Source organism: Geotrypetes seraphini, chromosome 10 (assembly GCF_902459505.1).
Source record: "Geotrypetes seraphini chromosome 10, aGeoSer1.1, whole genome shotgun sequence".
Classification (NCBI taxonomy): Eukaryota; Metazoa; Chordata; class Amphibia; order Gymnophiona; family Dermophiidae; genus Geotrypetes; species Geotrypetes seraphini.
Window position 1 is genome coordinate 24,367,050 of NC_047093.1, and position 25,753 is coordinate 24,392,802.

General features: G+C 42.5%; 1 protein-coding gene and 1 long non-coding RNA gene across 3 annotated transcripts in view; one reads left to right on the forward strand and one right to left on the reverse strand.

The window, feature by feature from the left end:
* The window catches only part of CA10 (carbonic anhydrase 10), a 596,370-nt gene that overhangs the window by 108,272 nt on the left and 462,345 nt on the right, over nt 1-25,753 (forward strand). The window contains exon 3 of the mRNA XM_033961047.1: nt 4,889-4,963. Coding sequence (XP_033816938.1) covers nt 4,889-4,963 — 75 coding nt within the window. The remainder of the gene's footprint in view (nt 1-4,888; nt 4,964-25,753) is intronic.
* The window catches only part of LOC117367930, a 404,819-nt gene that overhangs the window by 102,473 nt on the left and 276,593 nt on the right, over nt 1-25,753 (reverse strand). Inside the window, exons 1-2 of one of the 2 annotated variants that reach the window (XR_004540880.1) lie at nt 19,530-19,590; nt 7,003-7,294 (exon numbers count right to left, since the gene is read on the reverse strand). This is a non-coding gene — a long non-coding RNA (uncharacterized LOC117367930). Of the gene's footprint in view, nt 1-7,002; nt 7,295-19,529; nt 19,591-25,753 lie in introns of those variants that run through there. The other variant, XR_004540879.1, reaches the window with a different exon arrangement.

Below are 25,753 nucleotides of genomic sequence, written 5' to 3' on the forward strand. Positions count from 1 at the left end.
GCTCTTAACACTTGCATTGTGATGTCATAGAGATTTTTGATTATAGAAACATGATGGCAGATAAAGGCCAAATGGCCCATCCAGTCTGCCCATTCGCAGCATCCACTATCTCCTCCTCTCCCTATTGGCTAAGGCTCTTAACACTTGCATTGTGATGTCATAGAGATTTTTGATTATAGAAACATGATGGCAGATAAAGGCCAAATGGCCCATCCAGTCTGCCCATTCGCAGCATCCACTATCTCCTCCTCTCCCTATTGGCTAAGGCTCTTAACACTTGCATTGTGATGTCATAGAGCTTTTTGATTACAGAAACATGATGGCAGATAAAGGCCAAATGGCCCATCAAGTCTTTCCATAGATTACTCCAGAGCCTTCTTAACTTCATCCTATGCCCTCTCATTCCAGAGCTTCTTTTCAAATGAATGAGACGAGACTCATGCACATTTATGCCACGTATCTCCATCATATCTCTCTTCTCCTGCCTTTCATCACATACAATCACACCCAAGTCCCGCTTTTCTGTCATGCACATAAGTTCTTCACCCACTAAACTATACTATTCCTCTGGGTTTTTGCAGCCTAAATGCATGACCTTGCATTTCTTAGCATTACATTTTAACTGCCAACTTTCAGACCATTCCTCAAGCTTCTTCAGATCTTTCTTTATGTCATTCATGTCTCCGCTCAACTGCTCCTTCCCTGACCCAATCTGCCACACGCGCTCCCCTTCCCCACCATCTGTTCAGCTTCCCCGGTGCGAGCAACATCTCTAACTTGCTGCCCATGCCAGCGTCGGCTCTCCCTCTGATGCCACTTCCGAGTCGCGGGAACCAGAAGTGACGTCGGAGGGGAGCGCCGAGGCCGGCGCGAGCCGCAGGATGGAGCTGCTGTTCACGCAGGCGGGAGCTAGAGGTACGGTGGCGGAGAAATGAAGACGCATGCGCGGCGGGAGAGGAGTGGGAAGGAGCGGGGGGACGGAGAAGAGAGGTGCCGACGCCCCCACCAAGACAGCGCCCGGGGAGGTCTGCCCCCTCCACTCCTCCCTCCTTTACTACGCCACTGATCGGAGTGACTATACGAAGTCCCCAGCTAAATAAGAAGCCCCTAGCCATTTTTGCTCACAGACCATATGAAAATTTAGCCTACAATAGAGGCACATGACTTTTGAAGCTCATAGATATATTTTCTTTGATCCTTTACAATTTCAAGATTTTGTAGAAAATAAGAAGAGATCTATAAGGATCAGATAGGAACAGTGGCATATTAAGGAGGGCGGCTGACCCAGGCGCCATCTTGATGGGGGGCGCCAGCACCCATCCTCTCTCTGCCTCCTGCTCCGTCCCAATCCCCCTGTTGCATGCGTGCACCTCTTCCCTTCCCCCATGCCTCTTTCATTTTCCCGGCGCAAGCAGCATCACGAACTTGCCGCCCGCGTCGGTGCTGGCTCTCTCTGTGACGTCACTTCTGGGTCCCGCATCTAGGAAGTGACATCAGAGGGAAAGCCGGCACCGACCCGGGCGGCAAGTTCGTGATGCTGCTCGCGCCTGGAAAATGAAAGAGGTATGGGGAAATGGAAAGGGAGCACGTGCACGGCCGGGGGGGGGGGGAAGAGCAGGAAGGAGCAGGGGCAGAGAAGTGGGCGGGGGGAGCAGCGCCACTCACCCTCACTATGCCACTGGGTGGCAAGTACTGTGGGGAATTCCAGTTGTTAAGGTATAGCTCTGAATAGGTGTAACGGAGAACCAGACTTTTGCTGTAGCTTCAGAGGTTTCCTCATTTTCCTAATTTGTATCGTCTAATTTCTTTTTCTTGGATCCCCTCTTTTTTTTTTTTTTTTTTTTAATTTCAGTACTGATGGGAATTGTTTTCTGTATGTTGTATTATTATTTTTTTCCTGTTTAGGGGTCCTTTTACAAAGGCGCCCTAAGCATTTTAGCATGCGCTAAATCTACGCATGCGCTAAACCCTAATGCGTCCATAGACTAACATGCACATGTTAGCGTTTAGCGCGTGCGGAGATTTAGCGCATGCTAAAACGCTTAGGGTGCCTTTCTAAAAAGACCCCTTAGTGTTTACTGATTTTTCCTTTGCTATTCATATTGTTTGAGATTTGATGTAACTTTGAAAATCAATTAAATAAATAATAATAAAATTTAGCCTCAAGTCCCCAGGACAAATCCAGTCAGTCAAGATTTCAGGATATGTGCAATACATACACATGACGTAAGAAGACTTGAGGCGGTCCAGAGGAGGGCGACGAAAATGATAGGAGGCTTGCGCCAGAAGACGTATGAGGAGAGACTGGAAGCCCTGAATATGTATACCCTAGAGGAAAGGAGAGACAGGGGAGATATGATTCAGACGTTCAAATACTTAAAGGGTATTAATGTAGAACAAAATCTTTTCCAGAGAAAGGAAAATGGTAAAACCAGAGGACATAATTTGAGGTTGAGGGGTGGTAGATTCAGGGGCAATGTTAGGAAATTCTACTTTACGGAGAGGGTGGTGGATGCCTGGAATGCGCTCCCGAGAGAGGTGGTGGAGAGTAAAACTGTGACTGAGTTCAAAGAAGCGTGAGATGAACACAGAGGATCTAGAATCAGAAAATAATATTAAAGATTGAACTAAGGCCAGTACTGGGCAGACTTGCAAGTTCTGTGTCTGTATATGGCCGTTTGGTGGAGGATGGGCAGGGAAGGGCTTCAATGGCTGGGAGGGTGTAGATGGGCTGGAGTAAGTCTTAACAGAGATTTCGGCAGTTGGAACCCAAGCACAGTACCGGGTAAAGCTTTGGATTCTCACCCAGAAATAGCTAAGAAGAAAAAAAATAATAATAATTTAAATTGAATCAGGTTGGGCAGACTGGATGGACCATTTGGGTCTTTATCTGCCGTCATCTACTATGTTACTATGACTTTCATGCAACGGCAGTGATGCACGCAAACATATTTCAGTCACCTTCATGAATATCCTGAAAGCCCAAACGACAAAACGAAAATAGCACCACAGGGTTCCACAAAGGAAATGAAGCAGCAAAACAGCAAAATCAGATTTACCAGTTTGTAATTTAATAAGCGCCTAAAAAACAAACAAACTTTAAAGCAATCCACAAATAACTTACAAGGGCGAATCAAAAATTAAAGGCGATTGTTAAATTACGTGATAACCATAACAGAGCTAGTGAAATGCAACATATGTATTCGTACATTGCCTTTTGGATAGGTCAACCATGCACAGTGCAGCGCTCGGCCTTTAGTCGTGTGGCAGCCACAAGGTCAGAAACATGGATGCTTCGTTGCATGATTGCACCATCGAAGAACAACGTGCACCATGAATCAATGAAAGGTTTATGAGTGAGGAAAAAGGTTTAAAGCGGGAAGAACAGGTGTAACCGACGAAGGTCGTTCTGGTCCCCATCAACATCGCGTACATAAGAGCACATTGACAGGACGGATGCCTCGATTAAAGAAGACCGACGGATAACGGTGTCTCAGTTGGCTACAGATTTGGATATCAGCTATGGATCTGCGTTTGCCATAACGCATAATGATTTGGGATACAGGAAAGTCTGCGCACGATGGGTTCCCAAACAGCTGACTGATCTGCACAAGCAACAGTTTCAAGTTTAAGTTTCAAGTTTAAGTTTCAAGTTTATTAGTTGACTTGATTAACCGCTTAATCCAAGTTTCTAAGCGGTGTACACTTAAAATTTACATATATTAGGGAACAAAACAATACATACAATTAATAAATAAGATTAATATATTAAAAATTAACATTACAAAAACAATAGGTAAGGAGGGATGAAATACAATTCATAAAGAAGAGGAGAAACATCAAGGGAAAATACAAAAGGCTAATAAGACATATGAGGAAAATAAAATAAGCCAGAGCAATAAGATAAAAGATGAATTTGCAAATGCATCTTTAAAAAGAAAGGTTTTTAACTCATTTTTAAATTTTGCAAACTCCTTCTCCTCCCGTAAAAACATAGGGAGGGCGTTCCAGGTCTGCGGTGCTGTACAGGAGAAGATGAATTGTCTCCTCGTATTAATAATTTTCAGTGAGGGAATCGATAAAAGATTCTGTTCTCTAGATCGTAAGATTCTCTTTGCAGAATAAGGGATAAGTAACCTAAATAAAAAAGCTGGGGTCTTATTATATAAGGTTTTAAAAATAATTGTACATAATTTATGAGTGATTCTATATATGACTGGAAGCCAATGAGCCTTTTTGAGGAGAGGTGTTACATGATCAGTGTGTGGAAGTTGCGACCCAGTTCCTGAGACGGTATGAAGAAGATCCGAGTATTCTGGAGAGAATTGTCACTGTGACCCGAAGAGCAAAAGATGATGAAGTGAAGGAAGCAGTGCTCACCTGGCTTCGGGAGCAGCCGAAAAGCTGCTTCTCTGCAAGGATGCAGAAGCTAGTTGAACGATCCAACAAATGTGTCGTCTTGCATGAGGACTATGTGGAAAAGTAAAATGTTCAGTTGCTCATATTTACTTCTAATACAGCCGTTAAATGTATTTTGCCTTTCCTTTTTGATTTACCCTCGTATACAATTACAAGTGACCCACAGAATGAAAACCAACTAATGTATAAAATACAAATGACCCAACACGGGCCGGGTTTCAGCAAAATAGAAATGTATTTTGGATGCTTATTAAACTACTAACTGCTACATCCAATTTTCTATTCCACAATCTTTTGTTGTTTTGTTGGTATCCTGAAAGCCAAATTGGCCAGAAGTTTAGTGAGGAGTAGGACTGCGTTGAGAACCACTAAATTAGTGCATATTACTGAGCCATGTGAAAATAGTTTCATTGTGGATTTTTTGTTTTGTGTGTTTTTTACACAAATTTATGTTCCTGTTCCTTTCTAGCTCAACAGAATTCACCAAAAATCCATGAAGGCTGGTGGGCATATAAGGAGGTGGTCCAGGGAAGCTTTGTTCCACGTAAGTAAGACTTGAAAATTTTAATGTCTTTGGTACAATTGCAATAATTCTCAAGATCTTTTATTTATGCGTTAACTCAAGTTGCAAGGAAAATGCAAATATATAGAATGTTCCAGTAGATTGATGCAACATAATATATAGTTTAATGGAACAATACGTAAGATAAGGCAGTGTTCTGAGATCTGGGCCTCAACTATGATAGAAAAAAAAATCAAAGCAGGTTTCTGAGTCATGCTGAACAAACTGCTGCTATATACAAATATCAAAGAAAGTATATGGATCCACTCCCCTGTATTTTGAGTTAGATTGACAAATTTTATTATGTGTGTATATATATATATATATATATATATATATATATATATATATATATATATATGTATATATATATATATATATATATATATATATATATATAAATACATAGATGTGTCTGAACATGTGTGATCCCCCTGTTTGAGGGTATTACCTGGGCTACACAAACAATACGATAATGGATTCTGTGGGGTGGGGGGAGAAGAGAATTATCTTCAAGGCCGTCACTTATACAGATCTTGGTCACTAGTTATAATCCCTTGGCCTTCCCTGGCTAAAGGGTGGGGCATAGATGGAAATGAGTTCAGGCCACACACAATCAGGCAACTGTAACTTCAAACTGAACAGTAGCCCAGTGGGTATCAAACATCAGGAATAGCAGAAAAATGAACGCATGAGGCAGCAGGAAAAAGAGGTGAAAGAGTCCATGTATGTGTCTGGTGAGGCCTCATTTAGAATATTGTGGAGACCGCACCTTCAAAAAGATGTAAACAGGATGGAGTCGGTTCAGATGGCAGCTAGGCAGACAGACTTATAGACTAGAGCAGGGCTGCCCAAGTCCGGTCCTCGAGATCTACCTGCAGGCCAGGTTTTCTGGATATTCACAATGAACATGCATGAGAGAGATTTGCATACCAAGAAGGCAGTGCAGGCAAATCTCTCTCAAGCATATTCATTGTGGATATCCAGAAAACCTGGCCTGCCAGCAGATCTCGAGGACTGGACTTGGGCAGCCCTGGACTAGAGAATGACATGGTGCCAAAATTCATCACTGTTCCCGTGTCTGTCTGTCTGTCTGTCTGTCTGTCTGGGAAGAAAGGCAGGAGATATGATATTTAAATATCTCTATGGTATTAATGTACGAGAGGTGAATCTTTGAAATGAAGGAGAACTCTGGGTGTCGGATAAAGGCCTAGATTCTATAAATGTCACTGTTGGCGACAGCCATCTTAAAAACAGACGCTGATAGCACATCAATCAGGTGAAGCCAATGTTTACAGAATCGCAGTTTTGGACAAGGTAGGTGCTGGAAATGTAGGCCATGAATCACACCTACAGAGGTGCTTTTCGATGCTTAACTCCACATCTAGCGTTATCCATGCTTATAGTGGTATTAGGCAACGTGAAGCACCTCCATAAGCGTGTTGCAGGTGCGCCAGTCGGAGCCTACGTTTTTCCTCTTACAATGCTTTCTTAGTTTCTGAAATGGCGTTTTCAACTTAAGTTAAGGCACCGTTTATAGAATATGGGCCAAAAGGTTTTGGACTCTGGAGTAATCTAAGGCAATAATTATTTTACAGAAAGGGTGGTGGAGACATAGAACAGCCTACATCTGATTTCAAGAAAATGTAGGGCAGGCATGTGAGATCTCTTAGTTTTATTTATTTATTAAAAAATTTATATACCGCATACAACTATGCAGTTTCCATACCACATACATAAAATCTTGTTTCCCTCCGATTATCACAAATAACATAGACATGTCTAAACAACTTCGTTAATCGCCCCTGTTATAATAGGGATAGAGCACAAATTCAATCAGTTCAGAAATACAGTGGTACCTTGGTTTACGAGCATAATTTGTTCCAGAAGCGTGCTCGTAATCCAACGTACTCGTATATCAAAGCAACTTTCCCCATAGGCCATAATGGCAACGCTGACTATTCATTCCACAACCCAAAAGGTGCCAAGGAAGTGGCGAGGGGTGGCCCAGGGATGTGTACCTGTTGGACGCCGAGTGCTGCAGCGCCGTCTTAAGGAAACGCCTCCTCCTTCCGCCAGTCGCTGGAGAACCCCTGAGCCCACGGAGCGCTGCTTCGGGGGGATGCCTCATCCATCCGCCAGTCGCTGGAGAACCCCTGAGCCCACGGAGCGCTGCTTCGGGGGGGATGCCTCATCCATCCGCCAGCCGCTGGAGAACCCCTGAGCCCACGCAGCGCTGCTTCGGGGGGATGCCTCATCCGTCCACCAGCCGCTGGAGAACCCCTGAGCCCACGCAGCCGTGTGCCGTCCCACCTGTACATTGCATATGATCACGCACTTACAATAAGTGTGATAAAATGTCCAAACAAATTAACAATATCTATATCACTTAATAATCATCAATGGTAACAGTGATAAATACTTAACTCTCACCCTTCCCCCCCTTACCTATCAAATAATCAATACTTATACAATACATAACTATAAAATTCCCTCCTCCCCTTCCCTCACAATTGAACTTGTAAATTTAAGGGAAAATAAAATTTCATCTAATCAGTATAATACTTTGTTAATGGCTCCCAAACATCTTGAAATTTCTTGAAACTACCCCGCTGTATTTCCAGAAATCTCTCCATTTTATATACATGACATAAGGAATTCCACCAAAAATTATAATTTAATCTACTCCAGTTTTTCCAATTATACTTAATTTGTTGAATGGCAACACCAGTCATTATGAGTAATAATTTGTTATTGTTTGTAGAAATCTGACTTTTTGCTCTCATTGCCATACCAAATAGATGAGTCTTTAGAGTTTCAAGTTTTCAAGTTTCAGGTTTCTAGTTTATTCGTGGCTTGATTTACTGACCGTCACATGTATCTGGGCGGTTTACAATATTAAAAATTAAAAAGGTCTTATATAATTTTTGATTTAGGTGGGGTAAAATAAAAAAGAGGGTAAACCTAAAACTATGACGAATTAGGACTGATTAGAAACGAGAGGTTTTGGGGGATAGGGAAGTTTTAATTACAATAATAAATAAAAATAAAAGGAAGAGTAGGGGGAAGGGGAGTAACGAGAGGGAAACAAGGATGTCGTTTCTAAAAAGCTTTTTTTTTTTCTTCTTCCCCCCCAATTATTGGTAGGCATCTTTGAAGGGAAATGTTTTGAGATTTGTTTTGAATTTACGTAAGGAATTTTCATTGCGAAGATAAAATGGCATTGCACTCCAGAACAAGGGAGCAACTACTGAGAAAATGGAACTTCTAGTATAGGATAGGTCAGGGATCTCAAAGTCCCTCCTTGACGGCCGCAATCTAGTCGGGTTTTCAGGATTTCCCCAATGAATATGCATTGAAAGCAGTGCATGCACATAGATCTCATGCATATTCATTGGGGAAATCCTGAAAACCCGACTGGATTGCAGCCCTCAAGGAGGGACTTTGAGACCCCTGGTATAGGTCCTTGATTGAAGGTGCTGTCAATAGGTTTTGATTTGTAGATCTAAGGACCCTAGGAGGGGTATGTGGAATGGGATATTTATCTAGAAAAACAGGGAGGCGAGAGGTCTTGATTTTGAAAGTTAAAAGGAGAATTATATATGTAGTTCGGTGAGAGACCAGTAACCAGAAGGGGATGAGCCTGGAGCAGAGCAGAGAACAGTCACTCTGTTCCCCAATCTAGATCCCGGCCTTCCCTCTCCCCCTTCCTGTCTCCACAGTTCCACCACCCTTTTTTGTCTACGAATTAAGCTCTGCTCGGTTAACCTCTAGCTTGCTATAAATGCGGCAGAACAGTGCTTCTCCCTCAAGCTGCAAGCCCTGATATACTGTACGACTAATTGTGCCCTTAAAAGAGCTCTTGCAGTGCTATCGAGCTGGCAGTGTTGCATTATTTATGCCCGTTTTCATGTTCTTAGCCTGTTTTCTGAAGGTTTGGGTAGACTCTCCAATCTCATGCTTTCCAAATAAGACCTTTTTATATATATATATATATATATATACATATATATATATATATATATATAAAAAACAAATATTTCAGCTTTTTAATGGAGCAACCACAATGATATTTAATAAAAGATGTGCAGAGAATTCAAAGTTGAACTCAAAAGAAGCCAATTTCACTCCAGGTTATCTGGTAGAATTTTCTGATTTTACCACAGAAAGGGACAATTGCCTATATCAGAAAAATCAGGGCATGAGATTCATTTCACACGTTCCCTTAAATAAATGTATAAATGAGATGAGACTCATAATTCACAGGTGCAGCATCATAGGAATTAACTTACCACCAACCCCCCAATTCTATAAATGGTGCCTGAAAGGGGGCAGGTATTTGCGTGCCCAGTTACAGAGTGGGGTAAACCAAGGGCTCATTTTACAAAGGCGCGCTAGGGCCTTACTGCGCGGAATAGCGTGCGCTAAATTGCCGCGTGCGCTAGCCGCTACCGCCCCCTTTTGAGCAGGCGGTAGATTTTTGGGTAGCACGCGCTAATCCGATGCGTGCGTTAAAAACGTAAGCGCACCTTTGTAAAAGGAGTCCTAAGAAGTAACCTCGAAAAAAAACCCTTTTTTCACTGAAGGGTTGGTGAATGCATGGAACAGCCTCCCGGTGGAGGTAATGGAGACAAAAAGGCCCAGATTCTATAAACGACGCCTAGAGGCACAGTTGTCAATCAACCGCTAGGCGCCATTTAGAGAATCAAGCCTGGCAGCGCCTAAGTGGAAGGGGATAGATTCAAAACAAATGCTAGGAAGTTTTTCTTTACTCAGCGGGTGGTGGACACCTGGAATGCGCTTCCAGAGGACGTGATTGGGCAGAGTACGGTACTGGGGTTTAAGAAAGGATTGGACAATTTCCTGTTGGAAAAGGGGATAGAGGGGTATAGATAGAGGATTACTGCACAGGTCCTGGACATGTTGGGCTGCCGCGTGAGCGGACTGCTGGGCACGATGGACCTCAGGTCTGACCCAGCAGAGGCATTGCTTATGTTCTTATGTTCTTATGTTTTTTCTTTGTTTGTTCCCTATAATATGTCCCCAGATGCATCTGACTTTCAAATGACAGAGACAGAGAAAGTATGGGGCAGGAATTGGGACCTAATCCTTTTCATCTGCCATCGCATATAGTTGAAGCTCCTATTGCTGACCTACAAGTGTGTTCATTCTGCTGCCCCTCAATATCTCTCCTCGCTTCTTTCTCCTTATACACCTCCCAGAGAACTCCATTCTTCAGATAAGTCACTCTTAGCGTTACCCTTCTCCTCCACGGCCAAGTCCAGACTTCGTTCCTTTCATCTAGCTGCTCCCTATGCCTGGAATAAATTACTCGAGTTTGCCTGTTAAGTCCCTTCCCTTCCCTTGTTTAAAAGCAGACTGAAAACCTACCTTTCTGATATAGCCTTCAATCCTTAACCCTACTCCTCTGCCCTCCATCCCAGCCAGCAGATTAACCGTTCCCCTTAACTGCATCCATGACATCCTGTTTGTCTGTCTTGTCTGTTTAGATTGTAAACTCTTTCGAGCAGGCACTGTCTTCTTTGTGACTCTGTACAACACTGTGTATGTCTGCTAGCGCTATAGAAATAATTAATAGAAGTAGTAGTGTGAAGAGTTTCAGTCTTTGGGAAGCAGGGCTGAGCTTGTGATGTCATAATGCCTCGTTCCACCAATAAGAGCCAACCTCTTCAGTGAGGTCACAATGGCTTGATTGTCCTGTACTCCCCTCTGCCCTCCAACCCAGCCGGCTGCTTAACCCTTCCCCTTAACTGTATCCATGACATCCTGTTTGTCTTGTCCTTTTAGAGTGTAAGCTCTTTCGAGCAGGGACTGACTTCTTTGGGACTCTGTACAGCACTGCGTACATCTGGTAGCGCTATAGAAATAATTAATAGCCGCGGTAGTAGTTCTGCACCACATCTGATGGGGACCAACAAAAAAAAAGATAAATAGGTGTTTGCCTGTCGTTTTCACATCATAACACAACCCTAACGCATAAGATTTTCATTGAATTTGAGATGCAAAATAAATGGCTGCCCAAATTTAATGGTAAGAAAGCTTAAGGCAAATATGGTCTGTTATACATAGATGCTATCCGTTAGCTGTATCATCATATGGTGCTTCTGTTCCTTTATTTGTACAAATGCTGATTCATTCAAGCCCTGATCTCGCTTTCATATTTAGAATCTGTTGCTTGCATGTTTCTGAATATGCATCATTTTATAAACTCCTGTACTTCTTGGTATGCTATTTGATAATGAGTAGTTTTGAGAAGACAGCTATAAACATGTACAGTATATAAATGCTACTATACTCTTGTTAAACTCCATACAATGAGATCTAAAGAGTCTGACGTACACTGGAAGACCTAAATACGTATACTCTGGAGGAGAGGAAGGACAGGGGAGTTATGATAATGATGTTTAAATACTTGAAAGGTATTAATACAGAACCAAATCTTTTCCAGAGAAGAGGAAATGGTAAAACTAGAAGGCATAATTTGAGGTTGCGGGGAGGAAGACTCAGGAGCAGTGTTAAGAACATAAAAACTGCCATCTCCGGATCAGACCCATGGTCCATCGAGTCCGGCGATCCGCACACGCGGAGGCCCAGCCAGGTGTACCCATATCCCTCTATGCCTCTCATAAGGAGATGTGCATCTAATTTCCCTTTGAATCCTAGCACAGTGGATTCCGTAATAACGCTCCTCTGGGAGAGCATTCCAGGTGTCCACCACTCGCTGCGTGAAGCAGAACTTCCTGACATTTGTCCTGGACTTGTCCCCCCCTTAGCTTCAGTCCATGTCCTCTTGTCCGTGTCACGTTGGACAATGTAAATAATTTATTTTCCTGCTCTATTTTGTCGATGCCTTTCAGTATTTTGAAAGTCTCAATCGTGTCCCCCTTTTTCATGGAGCGGGTGGTAGATGCTTGGAATGCCCTCCCGAGGGAAGTGGTGGAGAGGAAAACGGTGATGGAATTCAAAAAAGCCGTGGGATAAACGAAGGATATAGATTAAAGAGCTAAGGCTGGTACTGGACAGACTTGCACGGTCTGTGTCCCATGTGTGGTGATTTGGTGTAGGATTGGGCTGGGGAGGGCATCAATGGGAACTCCACTAACTTGGAACATGAGGATGTTACTGGCCAGACTTTATGGTACATATCCTGCAAACAGGATGGTTGGATAGGCTGGAGAGAGCTTGGACGACAACTTCAGCATTTGGAACCTAGGACAATACCAGGTGGACTTTGTCTTTACAGTCTATTTTCCAGAAATATCAAAGAAGAGAAAAGTTAATTTAATTATTAATTTTTAATGGGTATAACTAGTGGGCAGCCTGGATGGATCATTCAGGTCCTTTATCTGCCGCCATTTACTATGTTACTATGTCAAGGGTTATTGAGGTGCTACATCAGAATGCTTGGATCCAAAGAGTGGGCAAGTTACTTAGCAATTTTTAAAAACTGTCCGCCCTTTCATTAGTCACATGTTTCCTCCCCTCCAGATACAACTTTAAATCCTACGTTTTTGCCCATAGCATCTGTTCATTTTTGTATGAGTTCACCAATGACTTCTTTATGTGCATTGTGCATTATACTTCTCCCTCCATATTCGCGGGGGGTTAGGGGCAAAGCCAGCCCATGAAAACCAAAAAATCATAACTTTTTTCTTTCATATTTGCAGGGTTTGGGAGGTATAGCCCTTGTAAATACCATGAATTCACGAATATTAAACCTTCCCTTCATATTTACGAGCATAGATTGATTTAAATGAAACAAGTTCTTGCATTGTATTGCACACTTGCGGTTTGCCCAACCACGCTGAAGCAAAGTGCTGAACTTTTCTCTCTGCACCCCAGGATGATGTCACTTGGGGGCGGAGTCCGCAAGATGAAAACCGCGAATTATTGAAGTCACGAGTGCCGAACCCATGAATATGGAGGGAGACCTCTATTTGTTTTTGGTGTAGACTACTGCAATGCAATAAATTTTGGTTTATCTCAATTTCTCCTTAAATGTATACAATCCATGCAGAAAATCGCCCTCAGGATTCCTTCACATGACACTTGATATGACCATATTACATCTCTGCTTCTTTGTCACCACTCACCCACTGAAGTATCACATTTGCTTTAAAATGCTCTCGCTCATAAAGCACTACATCAGGGACTGCGCTTTCTGCCCCATCCTGACTTTTACACTCTTTGTCAGGCTGTTGTTTAAACATTCCATCAGTTTATCAAGCTAAGGTTGACTCAAACTGACCCTCTTCTTTTTAATGTATTAATCCAGCATTTTGTAATGCGTTGCCCTACTCATTTCATCTGAAAGACTCTTTTCCAAAAGACACATCTCTTTTTGATGGCCTTCAGTGATAGGCTGGTGGACCCAAACCCAGGGCAAACAGTGGCTTCCGCCATGTCTGTCTTAATAGCAGACTATGGACTTTTCCTCCAAGAACTTACTCAAACCTTTTTTTTTGATCCCAGTAACCATAAGATGGGATACTATTTATTTATTTATTTATTTTAAAACAAAAACAAGGAAAACTGCAGAAACATTTACAATGATGCAGGCTAAATGTATTATATATTATTGAGAGCAGTTAATAATACCACCTTAAAAACTAAGGGACCCAACTCGGTCCGTGTTTCTGTGAACACGCCTTCATCAGGGGTCCTAATAAACCAGAATAAAAATAATTCAGGATATACATAATCATGAATAAGAAATGTACAGTGGTACCTCAGTTTACGAGTGCACCGGTTTGCGAGTGTTTTGCAAGACGAGCAAAACATTCGCAAATTTGGTGCTTCGTAAACCGAGCTTGCCTCGCTGTACGAGCGCCCCCCCCACGAGAACCGGCACCCTCCCCCCCGCGATCCGGCACCCCCCCCGCCACCATCGGGCACCTCCCCCGCCGCCACCTGAGATCCCCCAACCCACCCGAACCCTCTTCTTACTTCCAGTGTAGCCTCCGCATCAGCACCAGCATGTTCTGTGCCCGAAAATCTGCTTCCTGTGCCGGGCCTTGAGCATGCGTGCACAGGAAGCAGATTTTTGGGCACAGGACATGCTGATGCCGGCGATGCCGATGCGGAGGCTACACTGGAAGTAAGAAGAGGGTTCGGGTGGGTTGGGGGATCTCAGGTGGCAGTGGGGGGGTGCCGGTGGCGGCGGGGGTGCCCGATGGCGGTGGGGGGGGGGTGCATGATGGCGGTGGGGGGGTGCCGGATTGCGGGGGGGAGGGTGCCGGTTCGCGGGGGAGCCTTCGGGGGGAGCAATGCCGGTTCTCGTTGGGGGGGGGGAGCAGCGCTGCTGGCCTCGGGGGGGGGGGAAGGTTTGCGGTGGGAACATATCAAAGCAAGTTTCCCTTACTTCCTATGGGGAAACTTGCTTTGATATATGAGCATTTTGGATTACGAGCATGCTCCTGGAACGGATTATGCTCGTAATCCAAGGTACTACTGTATGTACATATATGTATGAAACAAACGTAATTGGCCCACAGTCTTATATTTGAAATCAAATATAATATAAATGTGAATATGTTATTAAAGGCAAAGTTTGGATTTAGTGATAATAATATTGTCAGTTAAATTAAGTGGTCATAAATCTCTTGACCTCAAACGTAATTACTCCCGTGGACCTTCAGTATGAGCCATAAGGAAGGCGCTCGATAGTTTCAAAGGCTCAGGTAGTAACCCGTGATGACTTGCATCATCCAAGCTGTTAGTTTGGATTGGAGTTACTGCCTCATACATCATGTATGGTCCATAATAGGGGAGACAGACTTTAAATGTGAAAAATAATGTGAGAAATTCAAAAAAATCTGAAGATAAAAAATATAAAAATTGTGATAAATAAATAAATACCAAACTAACCCTCACAGTTCCTACTCATACAGTGAAACCTCATAAATCACAAAATCTCCCCAAGGCTAATGCAATTAAGATGTAAATGGCTAAAAGTATCTGTGTCTAAGTATTAAGTATTATATCCGTGTGTGAATAAAGTGTTTGTATAAATAAAGCTTCCCAAAACAAAATTGAAAAAATAAATAAAGAATATATAAAAAATATATAAAAAATAGTCCAGATAAGTAGAATATAAAGCTAGAAAAAGTACTTAGCTTCAATTACTGAAAACAAAAAGTGTCCAGTATTGGTCTCCACTCGACGAAGCTCCGTTTCGTCGCCTTCATCAGGAGCGGGGATCCGGAGTAGTGGACAAGCGACAGACTACAAATAAAGCTGTCAGCTGCCTGGGCGATAGTTAGACATGAAAGCCATCAACCCTTAGTGAGGAGCGGTTCCCATTACTTCCATCTCCTCTCACCAAAGTAAAATTAAAAATGGCGCCTCGGGGGATTAAGACGCCGCGGGAGACCAGGATAGGCAACGCCCCCCTGTTACCGTGATGACGTCAAACGTCAAACGATCAGAAAATTTCTTTCACCAGAGCATAGGTAAATTCTCCTGCATTTAAATGGTGAAACATCTGTCAACGTTTTCGTTGAGTCCTGTTGGAGGGAAGGATTTTAACTGAAAGATCCAATAGTTCTCGCGTTGGAGTAAGTAAGTGTTTCTATCCCCGTTGAAATTGGGAGGAATTTGTTCCAGTATGCCCCATTTTAATTGAGAAAATTCATGGTGATAGGTTATGTTGTGAAGCACCATAGGGGCGGTGAGTTTTTTGGTGTTGAGACAGCTCCGATGTTCGATCAGTCGTGTGCTTACTTTGCGGATCGTACATCCTACATAAGTTAGTCCGCACGGGCAGGAAATAACATACACCACATATCGAGAATTACAGGAAGTAATGGATTTCAAAAAATAAACTCGATTAGTAACGGGATGAACCCATTTATCACCAGATGTTGATGTATTGCATAGTGAACATTTCCCACACGGGGAATGATGACCTTTCACTTTTTGACCATCAAATTTTCTAAGAAAATCCGAAGAAACTAAATGTTCAGATAGATTTTTTCCCCGGGTAAAAGCAATACAGGGATAATCTTGAAACACCGGATGAAGTTGAAGAATATGCCAGTGGGCCCTGATACTTGTTGCTATCTGGGAAGATTGAGTAGAATGGGATAGTACACAGATATGATTAGAGGGGTTATCTCGAGTATTACCTGTCAGCATTAATTCTCGGTTGGCATGCCATGCTCTCAGAAAGGCTTTGCGAAGGACATGCTTAGGATAACCTCTAGCTGAAAATTTACTATGTAAAATCTGAGCTTCTCTTTTGAAATCTTCGTCAGGAACTGTCCAATGGGAATGGCAGCCTTAAGTCGTTTTGGATGACAACTTGAAAAGGACAAAAAATTATTTCTTTCGGTGATTTTATGATGGACCAAGGTAAAATCCCCGGGTAAAAGCAATACAGGGATAATCTTGAAACACCGGATGAAGTTGAAGAATATGCCAGTGGGCCCTGATACTTGTTGCTATCTGGGAAGATTGAGTAGAATGGGATAGTACACAGATATGATTAGAGGGGTTATCTCGAGTATTACCTGTCAGCATTAATTCTCGGTTGGCATGCCATGCTCTCAGAAAGGCTTTGCGAAGGACATGCTTAGGATAACCTCTAGCTGAAAATTTACTATGTAAAATCTGAGCTTCTCTTTTGAAATCTTCGTCAGAAGTGCATATCCGCCTTGCCCGTAGGAACTGTCCAATGGGAATGGCAGCCTTAAGTCGTTTTGGATGACAACTTGAAAAGGACAAAAAATTATTTCTTTCGGTGATTTTATGATGGGCAGGAAATAACATACACCACATATCGAGAATTACAGGAAGTAATGGATTTCAAAAAATAAACTCGATTAGTAACGGGATGAACCCATTTATCACCAGATGTTGATGTATTGCATAGTGAACATTTCCCACACGGGGAATGATGACCTTTCACTTTTTGACCAAGGTCCATCATAAAATCACCGAAAGAAATAATTTTTTGTCCTTTTCAAGTTGTCATCCAAAACGACTTAAGGCTGCCATTCCCATTGGACAGTTCCTACGGGCAAGGCGGATATGCACTTCTGACGAAGATTTCAAAAGAGAAGCTCAGATTTTACATAGTAAATTTTCAGCTAGAGGTTATCCTAAGCATGTCCTTCGCAAAGCCTTTCTGAGAGCATGGCATGCCAACCGAGAATTAATGCTGACAGGTAATACTCGAGATAACCCCTCTAATCATATCTGTGTACTATCCCATTCTACTCAATCTTCCCAGATAGCAACAAGTATCAGGGCCCACTGGCATATTCTTCAACTTCATCCGGTGTTTCAAGATTATCCCTGTATTGCTTTTACCCGGGGAAAAAATCTATCTGAACATTTAGTTTCTTCGGATTTTCTTAGAAAATTTGATGGTCAAAAAGTGAAAGGTCATCATTCCCCGTGTGGGAAATGTTCACTATGCAATACATCAACATCTGGTGATAAATGGGTTCATCCCGTTACTAATCGAGTTTATTTTTTGAAATCCATTACTTCCTGTAATTCTCGATATGTGGTGTATGTTATTTCCTGCCCGTGCGGACTAACTTATGTAGGATGTACGATCCGCAAAGTAAGCACACGACTGATCGAACATCGGAGCTGTCTCAACACCAAAAAACTCACCGCCCCTATGGTGCTTCACAACATAACCTATCACCATGAATTTTCTCAATTAAAATGGGGCATACTGGAACAAATTCCTCCCAATTTCAACGGGGATAGAAACACTTACTTACTCCAACGCGAGAACTATTGGATCTTTCAGTTAAAATCCTTCCCTCCAACAGGACTCAACGAAAACGTTGACAGATGTTTCACCATTTAAATGCAGGAGAATTTACCTATGCTCTGGTGAAAGAAATTTTCTGATCGTTTGACGTTTGACGTCATCACGGTAACAGGGGGGCGTTGCCTATCCTGGTCTCCCGCGGCGTCTTAATCCCCCGAGGCGCCATTTTTAATTTTACTTTGGTGAGAGGAGATGGAAGTAATGGGAACCGCTCCTCACTAAGGGTTGATGGCTTTCATGTCTAACTATCGCCCAGGCAGCTGACAGCTTTATTTGTAGTCTGTCGCTTGTCCACTACTCCGGATCCCCGCTCCTGATGAAGGCGACGAAACGGAGCTTCGTCGAGTGGAGACCAATACTGGACACTTTTTGTTTTCAGTAATTGAAGCTAAGTACTTTTTCTAGCTTTATATTCTACTTATCTGGACTATTTTTTATATATTTTTTATATATTCTTTATTTATTTTTTCAATTTTGTTTTGGGAAGCTTTATTTATACAAACACTTTATTCACACACGGATATAATACTTAATACTTAGACACAGATACTTTTAGCCATTTACATCTTAATTGCATTAGCCTTGGGGAGATTTTGTGATTTATGAGGTTTCACTGTATGAGTAGGAACTGTGAGGGTTAGTTTGGTATTTATTTATTTATCACAATTTTTATATTTTTTATCTTCAGATTTTTTTGAATTTCTCACATTATTTTTCACATTTAAAGTCTGTCTCCCCTATTATGGACCATACATGATGTATGAGGCAGTAACTCCAATCCAAACTAACAGCTTGGATGATGCAAGTCATCACGGGTTACTACCTGAGCCTTTGAAACTATCGAGCGCCTTCCTTATGGCTCATACTGAAGGTCCACGGGAGTAATTACGTTTGAGGTCAAGAGATTTATGACCACTTAATTTAACTGACAATATTATTATCACTAAATCCAAACTTTGCCTTTAATAACATATTCACATTTATATTATATTTGATTTCAAATATAAGACTGTGGGCCAATTACGTTTGTTTCATACATTTTGGACTATATTGGCCACAAAGTCCTTTAGGGTTTTGAGTGGTTTGCGATTTTTTGTACATATATGTAACATATAGAATAATAAACAACTTTATTAATGAATAATAAGGTGTAAGGAAAAGGTGTGCACTGGAGGATAAAGAAAAAAACAAAATAGAATAATGAACCGTGACAAATCAAAAAAAGCAAGACATCCAAAGTACATAAAATAAGTAGAAATAGATATGAAATGGCCAGTATGTCTGGCAAGTGATATTAAAATACATAGTAAACCAAACAGCAAAAAACAGAGATTAATGAAGACACACGGAAAGGGAAGAACCTGGTCAGAACTGACGTGAAATATACTATCAAAAGACACCACAAGTCGTGTAAACCAAAACAAAGTATGAGCTTGAAAAATAGAACAAAAACCTACCCAGGTCGATAAGGGATCAATTAAAACCGCAAACAAAAAAACTGGGAACATAAAAATAGATTAGTATAGATCAACCTCCCATAATAGGTATACTTATAACCCTAGACTCTTAAATAAAAGCAATTCAAACTAAAAATGTAAATAACTATAACTAAATCAAAAAATTAATGGCATCAAAAACACAGCATAGACTGGAAAGCGGAAAAGACCAAATGCATACTTAATAAATAAACCAAAGATTGGTGATCAAGAATAAGAGAAAAGAACCAAGAATACTCACAGAGAAGCTTAACTGAAGACCAATTACATGCTAAATAATGGCGTAGAGGTTTATAACCAAGGCTTAAAAGGTGAAACCTAAAAAAGTGAAAAATAATAAAAGCTGAAAAAAAATGTGTGTGAACAGCCAGAGCAAGCAACCGTAATAGCGTGGCTAAAACTTAAAAATCAAAGCAGCTTACAAAGTAAAACACACATCTAAACAAACATTTAAAAAAAAAATCCATACTAGAATAATTGCCCAAAATAACAGCCTACCTTAGAAATAATGTGCTACTATCTGTACTAACCCATAAAGGTCTGCAGTACCAGGGCTACAGCCCCTGAGTTCCTGTGACAGATGTGTCACGATTCTGCTGTAAATCCTGTAAAAGATTTTCTGAAAACCTGCAGCAACTATGTGACACATTTTCCATGAATTTATGAGTATTTGCTTACCTAAATTGCCCCCACCCCACCCCTTTTACAAAACTGTGATAGCGACTTTTAGCGCGCTGAATGCTCTGCACTGTTCCCGACACTCATAGAGCTCGGGAGCAGCTCAGAGCATTCAACGCGCCGGCCTGCACTAAAAACCGCTATTGCGGTTTTGTAAAAGGGGTGGGGTCAATTTGCAAATGCAAATACTCAATAATTCATGGGGATTGGGGTATAGAAAAACAATTTTCTGGCATTTTTTTTTTACCCAATACTGCATTTGGACTTTTTGGGGGGAAAGGGATCTTAATGATTGGTGCTGAGAAAGGAGAAGGGGGGGATACAGAATAGAAAGAGGGGAAGTGATCGGGGGGGATGAGGCGAAAGGGGACAATTTTAGCAGAGAGAGAATGGAGCTTGAGGGAGGGAAATGGAGAATGGATCACAAGCCAGAAGGGTAAAGGGAGGGAAGGGAGGATAGAACAAATAAAGGAATGAAGGATGGAGAGAGGGAGGGGAGAAGAGAAAGAGGAAAAGCTAGGGGCAAGAGGAGAGAAGAAGGGTTTAGGATCAGGACGCAGAGAGACCATCTACTCACACCTCCTCATGGGATCTGATGCAAGGTTATCTAACACTAACAGTCCCCTTCCCCCCCCCCCCCCCCCCGCCCGCACACTCACACACACTTTTTACAAAAACACGGAAGAGGTTTTTAGTGCCGGCCGGCACGCTGAATGTTCTATGCTGCTTCGACGGTCATAGAGCCTACTTGGCCAAGAAAAGGTCACAGCATCCATGGAGGGACTATGATCACCTAACCTTCAACACCTGAAAATGGGTAGAAGCAGTGGACATATCTTCTCAGTAACAGCTCCCACACTCTGGAACTCTATTCTAACTTACATAAGAGGAGAAAACCAGTTTAACCTTTTCAGATCTAAAATAAAAACCTTCCTATTCACTGAAGCTTTTGAAATCTGAAAATTTTTCTTCTAGGCTAGTCCAGATTAAAAAACTAAAAAAAAATACAAACCAAAAAACTAAAAAAATACAAACCAAAACCCCCCCAAAAAAACAAAATCCCTCAATTACTGCTTAAACAAGATCCTCCCTTCCTATTGTACTTCACTTAAATGTCTTACTAATCTATATATTTTATGGATTCCCCCCATATCCTTCTGTCTCCAATATGTCTGTAATGTCCTGTCCGTTTAGTTTTATATTATTAGTTTATAATTCTCCTGTGTTTTTTTTCTGTTTATTTTATATTCTGTACGCCGCTTAGACGTATGATAAGCGGTATAACAAATTTAAAATAAACTATAAGAGAACTTGGGGGAGGGGAGATATACCTCCAGTGGATGAATTGGTCCTGAATATTCAATGTCGATATGAATCTGGGAGCCACCAATTGATATCCAGATAATCAGAGGCCTGCCAGGGGCTACCCGAGAACCACTGATGCCCAGACAGCAGTGATGCCCAGACAGCAATGTGGTTAACTTAGGACAGCCACTTTTTTAGCTAATTAACTGGATAGTCATCTGTGTAAGGCTGCCGAATATCAACTGTGCCATGAATCTGCCTTGACTGCTTCGACAGTCTCCCTGGATTTTCAGAGGCAGTATCTGGTCATATACCACTGAAAATCCAGGGACCACCTGGTCAGCAGGAGATAACCAGGTAATAGCACCCCCTACTGGTTATCTCCCTTTCAATATCAATCCTCTAAATAAAAAAACAAAACAACACAGAAGCTCATTTGCCAGTAGGTAAGTGGATTCATCTGTAGTACTTAAAATGTATCTCAGCAGTAACCCTCTGTTTGGGCCAGCTTGCTAATAAGGGAAGTGCAAATTAATGAGATTGTTCCATTTGCACATTCTGAAATCACCGACCATATGACGGAACCCCACCTTCTTCTGTTCACGATGCATAAAGAAAATGCAGGTTCAAACACAATTGAATTTAGCTAAATCCTTCCATTAAGTTTTCCTCCAACGCTTGCTCAGCGAGATGATCTGCACAAAGAGAACTGAGAGCAGTTCTTAAGTACATGTTGATAGTGATTTGGAAAGCAAAGCCACTATTAAACTCGCTGTTAAACCAATAATTGCCAGCCCAAGCTAAAAACAGTATTATTTTGTTTCTTTAAGCATAAATATCCGAGACCGTGTGACTCAAGAAAACCAAAATGTAATAAAATAGCACATATAGTTTGAAGAAACACAGTACCCAGTAGAGAAGGACACAGGGACAAATTTGTCCCCTTCCCCTTGGGGACTCATTTTCCCATCCCATCCCCGCGAGTTCTTTTCCTGCCCCATTCCTGTAAGCTCTGCCTTAACCGCACAAGCCTCCAACACTTTTATGGTTTTTAAGTGTTTGAGGCTCGTGCAGATGAGAACGGAGCTTGCAGGAATGGGGCAGGGGCAGGAAAAGAACTCGCGGGGATGGGATGGGAAAATGAGTCCCCAAGGGGAAGGGGAAAAATTTGTCCCCGTATCATTCTCTACTTGGGAGAACAGTATAGAAAACTGAATAAATAAATAGTGTGAAAAGTTTCAGCCTCTGATCACCAGAGCAGATATTGTGACATCATAATGCCTCATTCCACCAATAAGAGCCAACCTCAACAGTGAAGTCACAATGGCTGGATTGTCCTTTACTTGGCTCACTTTTACTACATTTTGATTTCTAGAGTGGTGCAGTGTAGACAATGACGCGGAGACAAATTTGTCCCTGTCCTCACAGGAACTCAATTTCCTATATTCATTTTTTTAATAGGACTCGCACGCTGATGACAAGATTAGTGCATGACAAGCAAATTAAAATTGAAAAAGCCTGAAAAATTGGCGTGTTAAATCTGGGCTTAGCACTCGAGAAGGCCCCACATTAGAACGCGTTAAGTGCACATTAGTAAAAGAGCCTCTAAGGGCGCCTTTTACAAAGGCACGTTAGCGCCTTAACACGCGGAATAGCGCACACTAAATTGCCCCGCATGCTAGTTGCTACCGCCTCCTTTTGAGCAGGCGGTAGATTTTTGACTAGCGCACGCTAATCCGCTGCGTGCGCTAAAATGCTTAGCGCACCTTCGTAAAAGGAGCCCTAAGTTAAGTCTGTACTAGATTTTCGGGTATTTTTACCTGTGTTGTAAACTGCAATGGCATCAGGTTTTTTGTTTTTTTTTGCATCAAATTGTAGTATATCGAATGAATAAATAAATACGTGGAGGGGCATAATCGAAAGGGACGTCTAAGTCCGTTTATGTCCATCTCGCAAGTCGTCCAAAGTTAAAAAGAGCCTAAGACACATTTTCGAAAGATATGTCCAACTTTTTTTGACTTTCGGAAATCGTGTAATTATACGTCCTGCCGATCTGATCGTCCAAGCCGCTAAATCATCCATCTTTATACCACATTTCCGTCTAACTTTCCGTCCAAGTCCAAAACGCCTAGAACAAGCCCTGTTGGACGTGGGAGGGGTCTGCAAAGTGATGGACTGCACACCCAGACATGCCACCTACCTTACAGGGCATTGCTGTGAACTTCACAAAAAGGGTGCCATGTCTTCTTCTCCCTACAGCTCCCTTATAGGTTACGGTGAGCTCCCCAATCCACCTCCAGAATCCCCTAGACCCACTTATCTACCATCCCAATAGCCTTTATGGCTGCAGGAGCCACTTATATGCCAGTAAAAAGGGGTTTTGGGGGTGTATAGGGGAGTGCACATGTTTAAGTATCAATGCAGTGATTACAGGGGCTTATGGGCATGGGTCCTCCTCTCTATGGGTCCCTAACCCACCCCTAAGACGACTTAAGCTGCCTCTGTGCTGGACGACCAGGCTTTCCTATGCCCGGCTGCCAGGTGATGATGGTCTGGAGGCTGAAATTTAAAGCTGTGAATAAAATTTTTATGGGGGTGGTGATCACTGGGGGTCTGTGTTATGTGTTTGCAGTGCTTATCTGGTGAGTTTAGGTGGGTTTTTATGACTTAGACCATGTTTTACATGGTCTAAGTCATAACGTCCAAGTTCCGTCAATCCTGGGCTGTATAACTTTCAGTTATACATGCTGTACGACTAAGTCTAAGCCGGCCCATGTCCCGCCCAACTCCCGCCCTCGACACGCCTCCCGAAATGCCCCGTTTAGCTTTGGACGTTGAGCGGCACTATGAAGGCCTAGGTCGTTTAGAAATACGTCCAAAACCCGTTTTTATTTTTGGCGCTTGGACGTTTTTGAGAAATGTTCGTCCAAGTGCCGACTTAGGCCGGTTTTTGGACGTTTTTCTCTTTTGATTATGAGCCCCATATTTTATAAGAACTGCAAGAAAGGCAGGAATGATACAAAACAACTTTAATTGAATGCAAATAGGAAAATTATTTGGTATAATGATCGAACCTGAAAGAACACAGCACCACATCAATACTATTCACACTCTGAATATCATCACCTGCCATGTAAACAATATCTATAGGGCTCCTTTTATGAAGGTGCGCTTGCGTTTTTAGTGCACGCTTAGCGCGTGCTACATTGCCGTGCGCGCTATATGCTAACGCCTCCATAGAGCTTGCGTTAGTATTTTTCGTGTAGTGCGGGGTTAGCGTACGCTAATCTTCAACGCGCGTTAAAACCGCTAGCGCACCTTAGTAAAAGGAGCCCATAGTCTCTTCTTTCATACATATGCAGCTACAAATGTGTACACTTATCAGCACAGACTGGGCTCCTGTATATATAAGGTGACCATACGTCCCGTTTTGAACAGGACCGTCCCGTTTTCAGATCCCCTGTCCCGTTGTCCCCACACACAGCTTCGGGATGCCAAAATGTCCTGTTTTCAGGGACAGCTTCCCGAAGCTGTGCGCGGGGACAACGGGACAGGCGATCGCTTCCTGTTCTTCCCTGCCGCACCAAAAAAAAAAGCCTCCCTCCAGGTCCGCTGCCGCTACTCTTCTGCTTACCACCCTGCCGCTAATCGCGCCCAGGAGCCTTCTTCCTGACATCAATTCTGACGTCGGAGAGGACGTTCCGGGCCAGCCAGGCAGCGATTGGCTGGCCCAGAACATCCTCTCCGACGTCAGAATTGACGTCAGGAAAAAGACTTCTGGGTGCGATTAGCTGCAGGGAGGTAAGCAAAGGAGCAGCGGTGGTGGACCGGGGGGAAGTTTAAATTGGGCCTGGAGGTAGGCTTTTTTTTTTTCTGCGGTAGGGGGGGGGAGGAGGTAGGCAGGCAAGCAGGCAAGCTGGTTGGCTGGCTTTGGGGAAGGTAGGCAGGCAGGCTGTGGGGGAGGCAGGCAGGCTGGCTTTGGGGGAGGCAGGCAGGCAGACTGGCTGACTTTGGGGAGGGAGGCAGGCAGGCTGGACTGAATATTAATAGATGTCCCATTTTGATGAAAAAAAAAAAATAATAATAATAACTTTATTTTTGTATACCACAAATACCACAAAATAGCTCAGAGCGGTTCACAATGCAAGAGACTGTACATATACAGCGAAGATACAGAGAATCGATTATCACAATATGCAGCGAAGATACAGGGAATCAATTATCACAATGTCGGGGACAAGGCGGTTCAGAACGGTTCGCAATGCTGTTAAAGTTTAGGGAGATTGGCCGGAAGGGAAGGGGTTAGAAAAATTTATCAAAGAGGTAAGATCTGAGGGATTTTCTGAAGGATTGGTAGGATGGGGCAGGTGAGATGAGGGAGGTCAGGCAGTCATTCCATAAATGGTCATGTTATGTATATATCATACCGGAATGCTTGTCAGAATCCAAATTGGGTTGAATAAATGTTTTAGCGTCCATTTA